The sequence below is a fragment of the Dermacentor andersoni genome, chromosome 6 (assembly GCF_023375885.2).
Source record: "Dermacentor andersoni chromosome 6, qqDerAnde1_hic_scaffold, whole genome shotgun sequence".
NCBI lineage: Eukaryota > Metazoa > Arthropoda > Arachnida > Ixodida > Ixodidae > Dermacentor > Dermacentor andersoni.
Genome location: NC_092819.1, coordinates 67,583,445 through 67,597,710, shown reverse-complemented (window position 1 = coordinate 67,597,710; position 14,266 = coordinate 67,583,445). Strand labels below are relative to the sequence as shown.

Here is a 14,266-nt window from a genome sequence, read left to right as displayed (position 1 = left end):
CTTTCGTTTATTTGCGTTCGTCTAAATTATTCGTTACCGTGCTTTTCGTGGTCCCTATATAGGCGGCGCTGTAGACATCACAACAGCAAAATGGAACTTCATTTGCTGCGCGATAATTTTTTGTTTGTTTAATTCGTGGCGTGGGTACAAGTGCAATATAAAATCAACCACGGCGACGTGTGCATAGACCATTGAGTCAACAGTCATGCGTACAGCACACTGACATGTATCATATATTTGTACAATGCGAAGCTTCAGGTCGTGATAAATGGTGTCATGACTACCCAGTATGCAAATTCTTCAGCTGTCGCGCGCTCTTTGTTTTACTGGACCTTGGTGCTATCAATATCGTTATTGTTTTCCGTACCTCGCAGTAGGAGGAAGTATACGTGTTGGTACGGGAGAAAGGCTGGCCTAATGTGATACGATATACTGGATTCGCGCTTTTAATACTTATAGTGAAGGAACCAAGCACACAAGCATTCTTTGGTCCGCCGCAACCTCAGTTGGAATGTGAACTCTAATTTCCCTTTGAGCCGCACGAGTGCCAAACCTCACTTTCCCGTCACAATTATTTGTTGATAGTAAACACACCATGTGCTAAGGCTGGTCTGCCCATTCAGCAACGAAGAGCGGCGCTGTGCGGCTGCCGTGTTTTGCTCCATATTTCACGTAACGGCAAAGCGGCGGCACGCTTCCTGGGCCGTCGAACTGGCTCGCAAGAGCGCGGCTGGCGCGGCGACGACACAGGAATGCGCATTCCTGCGCCCGCCGAGTCTCGACCAATGGGCGTCGTCGGCTCCTCCCACGTGACTCGCGGCATACCGCGCGTGCTTCTGCAGTCGTCGGAATGCGTGCTGCTGTTTTTGTCTAAACTTCGGCGCGGCGGCAGCGGATAGAGGTTGCCGCACATAGGCGATCCGGAGGAGGAATCTCCTGTGCTTCGCAGCGTGGACGAAGCGACGTGAGTGAAACGAAAAAGACTGTCACCGCACGTTGTAAATCCGTGTCACAAGTTGCGCGCTGACCGCCTCTGCGCGACCGTGGCCAGGCCCCGTCCGCGCGGGTGTAGCTCTGCCGGCATTCCTGCGGTGACGAGCGGTGGTGCGCCAACGCGCATCGCTCCCCGTTGATCAGCTGACAGCCCGAGAGAAAACTGTGCTGCGGACTTTCTCGCCTGTCTCGTGGTTTCGCTTGCTGTCCACGCTGGATAAGAACTGTATTCGCGCTTAGCACAGAGCTACAGCTGGATCTCCTCTGCAGCGCCGTGTGCGCGCTCCATCAACCGTTCATGCCTGTCCCAAAAATGTAGGTACACGTTGTGTGTGCTTGGCTCTTTTTCTTTCTTTCTTTTTAGCTTGTGCTATCGATTGCTGCTTGTGCGCGTACAGTCAGTGCTCCCTTGCGCTCACTCTCGTGCAGCCGTCCAACATTATTTCTACTTGCTCCATCTTTGCTTTTTTAAACTACTGCGGAATGCGGAGACACAAAAGTAGACTACACATAGCCTTATCACCGACACAAATACGATCGAGCTAGGTGTGACATCAATATATTACATACTACTCAGACTAATTCTATAGTTTCTAGTTTTTCTGATTTTTTCGAAGTGTCGAGGCTCTCGCACATATATAATAGAAGTATGCTACCAATTTTTTAGGTAATTTGCCAAACGACTGAAACAAACATTGTTAGCTTTTCACTTTCCCGTAATTTTATCTGTTGTAAACCTTGTCACTAGCCATCATCACGATTATAATGTGAAAGGAATTCGTGATATATTCATTTAATGATCTGCATGCAAAGGCATGTGACACACCTGCGCTTCTTATGTAGCTTGCACAAGTGATTAATGCATGGGGATGAGCTGATATAGAGAATAACCCTTCTTTCATAAAAGAAAGAAGAAAAATAAATTAAAAAAAGATGAAAGCTCAGAAGGTGCACTTCTGGCATTGCTTGGATCTTTTCTTTTAATATAGGGAGATCATGGTATCGGGATATGTTGTGTTGAAACCGAAGCATCCCTTTAATGTTCGTTGAATAAATGAGACGAGATGTCTACTTGCTGGTATAAACTCAATAGCTCCATTTTTGTTCGTGTTGTTTTTTGTGTGCCTTAGAGCTTTCTTAGTGACTTGTAGTGCTGTTTTTAAAGCGTTTTTCTTCTTTAGAGCGGCATGTGGCCTTTAGGGTAGCACGGTGATGTTATTCTATACTTGCATGGCCTCTTGGCTCTTTCCCCTTGCACTGCCGGTTGACGACGCTGTTTTAACACTGCCTCATTCTAGCCCTGTATGCTTCTTTACTGCCCTTCAGCTTGAAACGGTGCTTCTCGATGATGAGCACCAGTTAGCGCCATTGAGCTTCTTTCCGCTACCTGTGGTCAGCTACCTGCAAATTGACTGGCACTGTTTTTTCGCTTTTCATTTAGGCATGTCAGTGCTGAGTACTGATTCGCTGTTTTGCAACCATTCTGAATTTTCACACTCATCACGGTACCTGGCACTCAGAAGCATGCTCCTTGGGTGTTGTTGCCTTTGAGCTTTGATGTCTTAACTCTGCTTTCACTCAGCGACCTACTCTTCCGACGTCACCGCTCCTTCTCTGGGCTTCCACTCCTGCTGCACCTACTCGTAGACCAGTATCTTGAGCATCATATCTTCTTTCGGTCAATCATTTTGTTCCTGCAACTAGGTAACAAACTGGCTCCTGAAGTCTCCGGCATTGCTCTTCGACATGTCCTCAGTGTACTTTGGCCCAAAGATAGGCTCTATTTGTCTCGGTGAGAGCACGCTCATTTTGTTTTCACCAGGTTTGGCACTGTTGAAATTACTTCTGCGGTCACCAAACACTCAGCTATCTGCCTTTCATGCTTCATCATTTTATTTCCTGGAGCTACATCCTTTGGCACAACTTGTTCCGTCCGGCCTCACTAAGTTTCCACTGAGACAGTGGTCTTTCCATTGCACTATCCACTAAGAATTTGTCCTCTGTGTGTTCCTAGGCTGCATCAACACTGTCATTTGTTTTGGTCATCTGAACATGAAGCACCCTAACAGTTGACTTTTCCATAAGCCTTGCAGATATCACTGTGGATCTTGGCTTTCTTCAATTTTCTTCTCTCTGTTGGACACAAAAATTGACGTCTGCATCCTCAGCGTTGCCCACTTCTTTGATACGACTTCTTTGTTCATCTTTGAAATAGGTGGTTGCTGGTTGTTTACTATTTTTTGAAACCTACACACCTCGGATCCCTGGTGGGCTGCCGCCATTGTGAGCATGATGATAATGACGTTGGGGCCAGATATTTACGACCATTCGCTTCAAAATCATGCAACATGAAACACAATGGATCTCAACAAAACATGCACGGTGGACTAAGGCAATGAACGTGCCCCGCAACCGCCACACTGTGACACAGTGCCAGTACTGACCGCAGCACTTAACCCTTCAGGTGGCACATGTCTGAACATCTGAGCAATACATCTCCACACCTGCCAACTCCCAAATTTTTTTGTAATGTTTATGATTTTGGGTTCATTCTATAATTTGGCTAATGTTTCGTCAAGTTTTTTTTAAAACCAATATTTTACAAAAAAGTTATAAAGCTATTGGAAGATGCAGCACAAGATTGCAAATAGTGCAACAATTAAAAACGAAATTGTGATGGTACCTGCACTGTCCTATTGCGGCAGCGTAAGATGTCATATATATCGCAATTATTTGAGATACGGCTGCAGATTGCTGAGGTTGTGCATGATCACGGTGATAACGGATATTTACTACTGCGGACAAGACCTGAATGAAGTTTTGCTCATCGGTCTCTGACCATACTGTCTTCTCATTGTGAAAGGACACCAGAGGGGTATTTGCTTTAAGCAAGTTTATTCAGAAAGCTTCCCGAACCAGATAAAATTGTCAACAATGTCACTGGAAAAGTAGCTGTACTGTAAGAACAATGTGGTGCTTATCACTCTCTGCCATTGCAAGTTTGCTTGTGTGCTGCATTAGAAAGGTAAATTATTATTTGATGTGAAGTATCCCACAAACATGGCAAGGGCAGGGTTAACATAAAGAATACACATGCTATGCCCTCCCTTAGTATCGTGTTCAAGGGGCTTTTTACAAATTTTGGCTTGGTATACATCTCTATTTGTTCAAAAAGATTGATTTTAGCTCAAACAGGTTGATATGCATCTCTATTTGTTTAAAAAGAAATTGAGAAAATATCATTGCTCGAATCTCTTTAGCTTGTTAAACAAATCAAGTAGTCCCGGTAAAGTGGGTTAAACACATGCTTACCACTTGTGTTCCAGTGTTAAACCTAGCACCTGCAAACGCAAGGTGTGGCTTTTCCTCACAACAATGGTTGTTTTGCCACACAAGACACCACAACAAACAACTCTCCCACTGTTGAGAGCGTATACAATAACTGTGAATGTTACTATAGCAGAGTGGGACTGACAACCAATTTTCATGGTACCTGTTTTACTTAATGCAATGGAAAGCTTACTGGTCGGAGTGTCTATTCATGAAGTGGTAATGCGAAAATACCGTGGAACATTTATTAAAATGTTTCTATCTGCAGTGAGGATGTAGTCATTCACTGTAAGCATGCTGAAACCAGTGATAGGTGAGCACGATAGCGATTATATGCCAGCATTAGTGGGAGGCAGACAGTGTGGCTGTAACTGTGAGGAAGTGTTATTTTGTTTATCAAATCAATGTTCCTGCGATTCATGTTTTCCGAAGCGTTAAAGTATTTCTGCGATAATAGATGCATGTTTTCGTGGTTTCCTTCATGTCCAACTGCTTTGGTATCTAATTAGTCAAAACGAAATTAATCGGATCGAAAACGAAACAACGCTTTCACACATGATACATAGTTCAGTGTGTTGCAGTAGCCATGCGTGCGCTTTGGTTTCCAAAGCATAGAATAAAGTGCGACTGTCTAATAATGTAGCAACTGCAATTTTAAGCAATAATTATGTTGTACTTACATAATACAGCTTGCGTACAGCTGACTTACGTACAGTAATCTTATAGACTACATCCAAATTACCGATACATTACCGCTACGCCTCGTCACTTACTAGTTTTTGAGACTTTCTTTGCCAATTTAAAATTATAATTCCTACTTAAATCACAAACAGCGTGCTGGACTCTATCACTATAAATCATGGTCATTTAATTTCCATCAACATTTCGCAGCATGTTCTGGTCAGTTGTCAGTCCCTTTAAGACAAAATATATGGTTTGGATATTTTCATTTACTTTTCGATAGATTATAGGCCACTTATGTACACCTGAACCTCTTTTAGGACATGGTCCTCCATATTCCATTGTTCCTTCATAGTTCTCATAAAAGAAGCTTTTTGGCGTATCTCTTAGATTTCTTAGGTATTTTGTGATGGCTGCTAACTCATGGCCTGAAATGTGGCATGGCTGTTCGTAACACCACAGGCTTTAGTATGATTATTATTCATTTTTCTTAGAGCTTGCAATAGCTAGTATGCTCAAATGTTATGTTTTCGAAAAGAATTGCTGTGGCATGCTTTTTGATAAAAACAATTACTTGAAGTTTTTGGCATAAAAGCACCGAAATAATAAGTATTATTAAGTCGGGTATCGGAGTGGGCTAGACTCTTAAAAAAGTTTGCACCCCTTGTGGCGTATCTTGTCTCACGACAATAATCGTCATCTGCCTTGCTTACATTTCCTTTCTTTAATGCTGCGAGCCTGGTACTCCCAGGCCACAAGCTCGACATGCGCGTTATCAGCGTGATGTGGCATTCTCAACAGAAAAGTAGCGAGCGCAGATTTTTCAAGAAAGGAAACGCAAACAAGGCAGATGACAATTATTGTTGTGAGACAAGGTAAGCCCCAAAGGGTACAAACTTCTTTAAGAGCGTAGTTGCTTTCCAATGCGTGGTATAGCACGACATGAGGCAATCTGTTTATTGATTGTCCTTTGTCTTGTGTCCTGTTTGCCTTGTGAAAGCGTACACATTAAAGGAGCGCTTAGAGTAGTCACACATGCACCACACATACACATAAACAAATCATAGCGTCACAACTGCACCCTTTGTTCCTTAGCTTATCAATTCAGCAATGACCATTTGCCACCGGAGAAACTAACACGCACTTTGATGCAGCAGCATTTAGAGCGTGCTGACTGAAGCACCTGCAGTTGCAAAGCTGGCATGTCCCAGTACAGGAGCAGTAGAACTAAAACACCAACCTCAGTGTCAGTTTTCTTGGCTCACACAAACAGTGCAGCACATGTAAGCAGCAATATTTTCCCATGGTGTATATTTTGTTAAATTGTCTGCAAGCATGCACAGATAGGTATACTACATATATAGGGTGTTTTCTTTAGCTGCACCTAATATTTAAACATTTGCATGTTTGAAATAGCACAGTTCTAACCCTTGAACTAAATTACTCGTTGAAGCAGCCATTACTTCTACAAGAAATCAAAGTGGCTAAGTTGAATAATTAACAGAATTACGCTAATTAACTTTCAGATTGATTACTTTACGGCACACATTTCAATCTACAAATTGTAGCTAGTGGGTTTGCACCGCATACAGATTTGGAATGAATTCTGAGGTACAAGATACATGAAGGTATAAAAATGAAATGGCATAAAAATTTGCAGAAACAGTAAACATGTGCTGTAGATGTCTGCAACAATATGAAGTTTGTCACACACAGTAATGTCGTGATCAGACAACCCTCAGTGCAGCCTACATGTGCACATAAAGAGGACTTGAGTCATCTTTTTCTTGCAAACATATCATTTGCACTTTTTGAAATATACAGTCATGATATTGATGACATCCTGCGACTAGACAACTCAGAAATCTTCAAGATATGCCCATAACTATATTTTTATCCCAAAAAAGCCTGTAAAGGAACATTTCACATACAGTAAATGAACTGCTTCCTTCTTTTTATTTTTCACGTGGGCCTTTTCTTTAATGTTTAAAAATAATTCGTCACACTGAGGCAACAAAAGGAAATGCCAACGTAACCATGCATCTGTCACGACTCACACAAAGTAATGTGCTTGAAATGTTTGTTTACTCACCGACGATTTTTCATACCCATCCATATCGCAGCTGCCACTACTCTGGTGCCATAACATTTTCTTGACGGTTTTTTAGGAAATGTAGGGAGGCAGGGGTAGCTGTTGCTGCATGCCAGACCTAGCATGACATGCAGGAAAGAAATGTCATGAATATTTTTTGAGAAAAAAAAGAATGTATGTACATCTCAGCATGCTTTTCTGTAGGTCCACTCAGATAACAAATGCAGTCTCCATCTGATGTGCATCATTAATGTATGCTTTAAATGGTGTTCAGTGCAAATTTTTATGCCTGAGGTGGCTTCACCCAACCACTTCCTTCTTCGGTGTTCCATTTGCTGCACATGCTAAGGCACAAGTTGCATGGTGGACCTGCAATTGGCTTAAATGGACACTAAAAAGAAATATAATTTGAGCTGTATGCGTAATTTGCCCTTCAGCAATGCCGAAAGAGTCATTCTTACCGTGAGAGGATCCTTGAAAAGCCACACAAGGTGCAAAAGCCGGAAGACCTGTGACACCGCTGCCTTGATGTTCCACACCAGCACAGGGCGATGTCATAGGTTTTGATGACGTTTGTAATGATCGACTGCATTATTCCTCAAATAACCAAGAACAAGCTTAACTAGTTTCAAGAACTTTTCCTTAGCCACAAGCACTCAGATGTGATAAAATACATTGAAATTTGTGACGTTGCACGAAATTCAGGAAATGCAACGGTGGCCTTCATTTTCCATTACAGCAATCAACTTGTTACAGCAGGATTCACAAACATAGAGTTTTGAGAGTACACATTATCATTCTAAACTGGTTTACTGTTTCACTTTAATGTCCCTTTAACTTTTCAGTGCTAGTTACATGTGTTGAGCGAGCGATCATGAGGGCAGTAATTGTTGGTGCAACATTTAGTAGCAACTCAACTGCTATAACAAACGAGGCTCAAAACTACACAATATGGGAAGAGAAAAGGACAGAAGACTAACTTTGTTTGGGTAACCAAATATTTATATTGAATACGTACATATAAAAATGATAAACTTTAGATATCAACTAAATACCAAGTAATTTTCCCTTTCATATTAAAAAAATTTCAGAGAAAAAAGCTGAAAAGGATAAATGTGTTAAAGAAATAGGTTTATATCCTCTAAGCAGAGATTTTTACCATGTGTACCATGTAACTTGTGCTAAAATGTTAAGTTATGCAACTGCTATCTAACTGGACAGAACCTAAGTAGTGTTGTTTGCCGTCTCTTGGACAAAACTGGACCGTTTTTTGTATTTCACCTAACTACAAAATTAGGTCTTATTAATTAATCAACTTCTCACATATTGTATTCAGAGCAAAAGTGGCAGTGAGAAAATTGTAAACCACCCTGAAAAATTCCCAGTCCAGCTTTGCATTGCTCAATGCTTGCTGCATAAAAGTTTTTTCCAAGCCTGAAGGAAAGCCTGTCAATTGTGAAAAAGTGCCGCTCGACTAGTCACGTGGTAGTTATCGTGTTTCATGGGCTTTCCTTCAGGTTTGCGGCTTTATTATGCACTAAAAGTAATTGTTAAAAAAAATAAAGCAGTTGCCAGTGAGGCAGGCTCAGTAACTTCGCCTTCTGTTTAGAAGTGAAGCCTCTTTAGCAGAATATACTGCATTCATAGATGAATACATGCTAACTTGCTCAGTTTTCAATCCAAATATACTGCATCACTAAGATGGGCTGCAGAAATCAATAGGTATTTCTTACTCAGCCGTTGATTGATTGAAGTGGCCACCACAGAGGTGCCATTTGCATGGACCTGTACGCACTAAAGAATCCATAAATCCTACATGTCTGAATATTTGGACATTAATGAATATTAGATCACTGTAAATATCAAATTCTTTTATGAGGTACAAATCAAATGGCAAAATCTATTCACATTCGAAATCTCAAATATTCTCACCCCCCTACAAAAATAAATTCTTTACACTTGTCTGAAAATTGTGCGCTGCTTTTTCTCTCCCGTGATGCGCTGTCTTGTTAGATGTTCATAACTGTCAAATTTTGTTGTGCTTTCTTTTACGCTTTGCTGCTTTACTTTACACTCTTTGTTGACACATTAAATCATTCAACTGTGGTTTTTTGGAGCCAAATGTTGAAAGACATAACTTCTTGAAGAGACTTCAAAGTTGGCAGTGTAAAGCACATATTCAGCACGAACACATTAGTGCTTCATGATTGAAGCATGGTGGAATGCATGCTTAGGTCTGTATGAATGCTTTTGTCTGTGTTAATAAAGGCATGTTCCTTGGCATCACTAAATGTCTGTTCCTTTCCTTGTTTTGCATTTATCTACTCTACTCCATTAAAAAACCCAGCGGTTCATCGTCCACTGCAAGCAATCACTTAGGGGAGTTGGCCTGGGAGAAAATTAACCCTTTGTCAGGTGCGAGAAATCTACTCAAGGCTTCTGGTATAGCTTTTACCAAATGAACTGTACCGCATGGAAGAACTGCAAAAAATTTACCATTTCTTGCACAATAATATTATCTGAAAAATAAGCGGGACAACAGCTCTCCCACAAATAACTTGAGGCCATGAGCGAAACTGGGACACACATTGTCCCTCTGCACACCTTGGGCTTCATCCTTTCAGGCTTTGAGGTGATTATGGCTTCTTATGAAAGGGTTCAAAGCATGCAATGCAAAGAGGGACTTGACAGGCTCTACACATAAACTTTGTGTGCTCTTCTTGCCAAGTCGTCGAGCGCCATCGCCACCTTTTGCACGTAGTGGCGGTGCCCGGGTAGTGCCCTTGGCCCATCGAGCCAAACGTCTGTTGGCACTCCTGTCATGATTGAGCAGTTCTTGCCTCCTCGTTTATGATATATTAGACTGTGCCGACCCTTGCAAGAAGCTCCTCCCATTGAAGAACTTTCTGCCCAGTATGACTCGAAAGGATGGCTATGTCATGCTGTTTCTGTAACAGTGATGGATGTCTTCTACCAGTACATTCAACATATTTGCAGGTAGCTGACAACAATGGCTCACTCTCGTGCCAAACCTTGTCATCAGTTGATCTAACTGTATTACTGGAGTGCAAGAAGTAATTTTTTCACTTACCGGACAACTCATTCGTGGCGAAAGAGCAACCAAAATCACGCGCTTGAAGAGCAAGGACAGCCAAAAAACATAGCAACAAGGAAAACAACTGGAACTACTAGTGCCACCTACCAATTCAAATAAAAACTTAAAATTATAGTTGTTTTTTCTTCTAAGAGACAGCACTACCTGTTTCTGTGAGGCTACGTATGTTCCTCTGCGTACTTCAGGCAGATTTTCCTTGTGGTTGCAGGCGGGGCATATATGTCCCAGGGACCAACAGAGGGTTAAGTGCCTGTAACCCTCATCTTATGGACCTGTTATTTCAAGTCTACATATCCACACTTGTCCGGCAATGTGCATGTCCAGAAAAATTTCCGGGTGAGGCCGTCTGAGTGTTGTTGAGAAACACGGAAAAAAAAAGGAGTTCGACATGTCCTCCCTTACATACCAAGCAGTGAATGCCTCGTGACATGTTACCAAACAGTGAGTGCCGCATAAAACATGTGCTCGCACTTGAATGCTGTGCAGGTGTGGGCCCGCAGTAGCGGCTGCCGAGAAGCGCAAGCTTCCTTTGCCCCTTATGGCGTCGTCATCGTCTGCGCCTCCTAGTGAAAAGCAGCCCCGGCGGTGCGATGACGTCTCCGTCGAGCCACTGCAACCGCTCGACATGCGGCGCTCACGGCCTTCGGTGATCCGGCGCTGCTCGGCTGCGGTGCGGCCCATGCCCGAGGAGCACGAGCCACCACTGCCGGCAAGGCTGCTGAGAAGCTCGACGACCACGGTGAACGGGATGACGGGCATCCGTGGGGCTTCCGACCAGCCGGACCCTGCGGTGGAGGCACACTTTCGCCGCTCGCTTGGGCCACAGTATGCGGCACTGTTCGCCGGTCCAGCCGAAGCTGCCGGCTCAGCGCTCACCGTCGATGACCACTTCGCTCGGGCACTGGGGCCGGACACCTGGCTACGCCTGCAGGATGGCCTGACCTCCTCCTGACTGCCGGCGTAGCAGCAGTTGCAGGTGCGTTCACTGCCACATTGTGTGGACCAGAGCACCACAAACTCAATTGACTTAGACTTAGATCATAAGTGGGCCATCAACTAAGAAGGGATTTGCTCATCATTATGCTTTCCCTGGTACACCACACTGGTTTTGCAGACAGCGGCATGCAGAAACGAAACAAACCTTTTTCATTTGCACTTCATTCTGACGTAATACCACATGTGTGTGCCCAACTTTCTCAGCATTTTTTTACTGCACGAGTTGTGGTTTATGGCTTGGTCCCTCTACAGACTTTCAACATCAAAATGAAATGGAAACATTGTGACCTAATTTGTCAGTGCTGCGGCCGGCCTGCACACTTCAGGCCAAATTTATTTGTTACCCCCCTCAGTGCTAAAGGCTTTAGAGGGAGCATTGGGTTATGAATGATTTGGAGTTTAAAATGCCAATGTGAGCAACAAACATGATGACTTCTAATTGTACAATGTTATCTATCCAACTTTTTCTTCATGATCCAAGAGAAATGAAACATCACAGAGGTGACATAAACTCAGTGCAGAAGCGAGGATGCTGAAATATGGGGTGAAAGATGCTCAAAGGAAACAACTTATGACGGGATGTTAGGAACGATAGGTTGAGGTTTGATTTCATGACATATGTGTTTGCAGTTCTGTTAGAGTTAGACAATATAAAACAAACCAAGTTGTTTTGAGCCATTTGTAGTGACTGTAAAATTAAATTGCCACCCAGGTTGCCCCCTTTCATAGGAAGTGAATCACGTTGTAGACATTTGCTCCCCTACGTGTCACCTCACTGCAAAGTTCTGGTGTTATCACAGTGGGATTCTTGAGATTGGTTGTAAATAACGAGGGACAAAGGTCTGGCCATCAACATGCATCTGTTGCTATGGCAGCACGGAGGTGGCTCACCGTGGCTTGGATTGGCGTGACTTGAGGCAACATATACTAGCTCACACATGGAAATGATTGAAATACTCACTGATGCACACAACTGCATGAACAGTTCAATATGATTGAATGCAGCCACGGAACACACAAGCAATTTCCACCCTTTGAGTTCTTCCTCTCTCACAGGAGTTTGCGTTTTCAGATGATTGAAACGCTCGTTGATGCTCACAAATGCACAAACATGTGAGAATGATTCTATGCACTTTTCTCAGCTCCTAGTAAATGTGTGACAAACTGGCATGGCTCAATCCAGAAGAAACACCGTGTCAAGTGCGAGGACTGGCGAAAGCATGTTAGAGTTTCGTGGCTGAGCATTACCAATGTTTCACAACAGCCCGGCATGGTTCTATCAGAGAGGGGGTCCTCTGGAGATCATCTGCTCTCGGGGAACTGAAGCATTCTCAGGGAAACTGTTGAAGCATTGGGAAATGGCTCCGTTCTAGTGAAAACTGTCGTGAGAGCAGCTCAGAACAAAATGGTAGCAGAGGCCACTTCTAACCGTCATTGAAAGAAAGGTGATAGGGTGCATACTCGTACATTTTTAAAGGCTAGCATGGAGCAGACGGCAGGTTTCTTAGTATGTATGCATTCCTGCTGAACTGAAGAAGTACTGGGCATAGACTGGACATTCAGCGCACAGATGCAACAGACCAGCAGACAAGACTACTGCTTGACTTGCATAACAGCTGCGTGCCACACATAAAGACATGCCAGACATCCCCATCTAGACAGAAGTCTAGATGGGGATGGTGGTGTGGATATTGCATGGTGTGTCAGACTTCCAACAAATATAGAAGTGGCAAACTGTTCTAACAAATAAGTATTGACACCATGCGATGTAGTATTGAAAATATCATACTGAATTGAAGCAAAAAAGTTGCATGGGAAAAAAGTCCGTTTTCATCTGCTTGTTTGTGCAGGTGTGTAAATAGTCTCTTCAGTGGTGGATCCTTGGTCCGGCGTACAGGACAACCTCTACTGTGCACCTTGCCAGCCTCCTGCAGCCCTTACTAATCCGTTGCGACGATCATCCAGTGGCCTCAGGACTGGAGGGGATTTCTTGGTGTGACCAGGCACTACAAAAAATTTCCCTAGTAAAGAATATGTGATGTCCACATCATCTTGAGGAACACTCCGGGGAAAAAATGTGCAACAGCCTTGTAGGCTTTATGGTGTACAAGGTAGTGCAAATGCTAACACTGGCCACCCTGCGGTGTTCACGTGGAGCTCATAATGAACATTGATCCTTCACTGTGTCTATCACTTGGGCTAGTTGGTTGTTTAAGGTTCCTAATAAAAGCACAGACAACTTTGTGACTTTGAAGCAGTAGTTGCCAATGCCTCTTTTGTCTTAGTTCCATATAGCTGAGCCTATTTTGTATGCTTTCCCACCATAGGCCGGCAAAATAAATGGAACTTGCTCAGACTAGCTCACAAGATATATATTTTGCTTTGGCTCACTTGGGCTTAGACCCATCATAACTCTACTCAATTGGGCTCACTCAGACTCCATTTCATCAGAATTCTCCTCAGCTTAAACTCGAGCTTGCTGGACTTGCCAAACGTCTACGCAGCCAGGCTAACTTGGACTCGGGATGAGTCAGCCAGCTCATGAGTGAGTTTGCCAGCCAATATTTTCTGCTGATAAGTTCTTCCTAAGATGTAAAAGTTTAGCAGAATAAAATATTTTGCACTGCCTTTTACGGTTTTTAGTGCTGCCAATGGTTGACACTGAACTATTATAACAGACACAGAGTTTAAGGAGAGGGACAGACACCTCTGACAATTGAGCTTATGGTGAAAGGAAAAGTAAGAGACTGAGACATTGCTTATACATGCATGGTTGACAACACTGTGAACAGCTCGTTTTGCTTGTGTATACTGTCATGTAATCGATGCTTTAATTTAGAGGGCAGTCAAGTCAGATATGTTAAATGATCCTATATTGTTGAATTACTTTTCAAGAGACCTTACAACATAAGCTTTATCTCAAGAAATTAAATAAATTGCAGAGATAACTGCCACCGAAAGAGCCACACAATTCTGCAACTATTGCCCACAGTGAATGTGGTCTGTCACATAGCTGTGCTGATGATCTCGAAGGTCGTAGCATCTTACTGGATCTTACG

General features: G+C 43.1%; 1 protein-coding gene and 1 long non-coding RNA gene across 2 annotated transcripts; one reads left to right on the top strand and one right to left on the bottom strand.

Moving 5' to 3' along the window:
• The first annotated feature begins 495 nt into the window (after positions 1 to 495).
• On the top strand, positions 496 to 13,461 carry LOC126522345 (transcription cofactor vestigial-like protein 4). Its single transcript, XM_050171075.3, has 3 exons — positions 496 to 1,308; positions 10,698 to 11,187; positions 13,058 to 13,461. The coding sequence occupies exons 1-2, from the start codon at positions 1,292 to 1,294 to the stop codon at positions 11,161 to 11,163; spliced, it is 483 nt and encodes a 160-aa protein (XP_050027032.1). The 5' UTR covers positions 496 to 1,291; the 3' UTR covers positions 11,164 to 11,187; positions 13,058 to 13,461.
• On the bottom strand, positions 3,872 to 10,689 carry LOC129382435 (uncharacterized). Its single transcript, XR_011895188.1, has 2 exons — positions 7,279 to 10,689; positions 3,872 to 7,214 (listed from the first exon to the last, which is right to left on the bottom strand). It is a non-coding gene; the product is annotated as an uncharacterized lncRNA (long non-coding RNA).
• Positions 13,462 to 14,266: the final 805 nt, after the last annotated feature.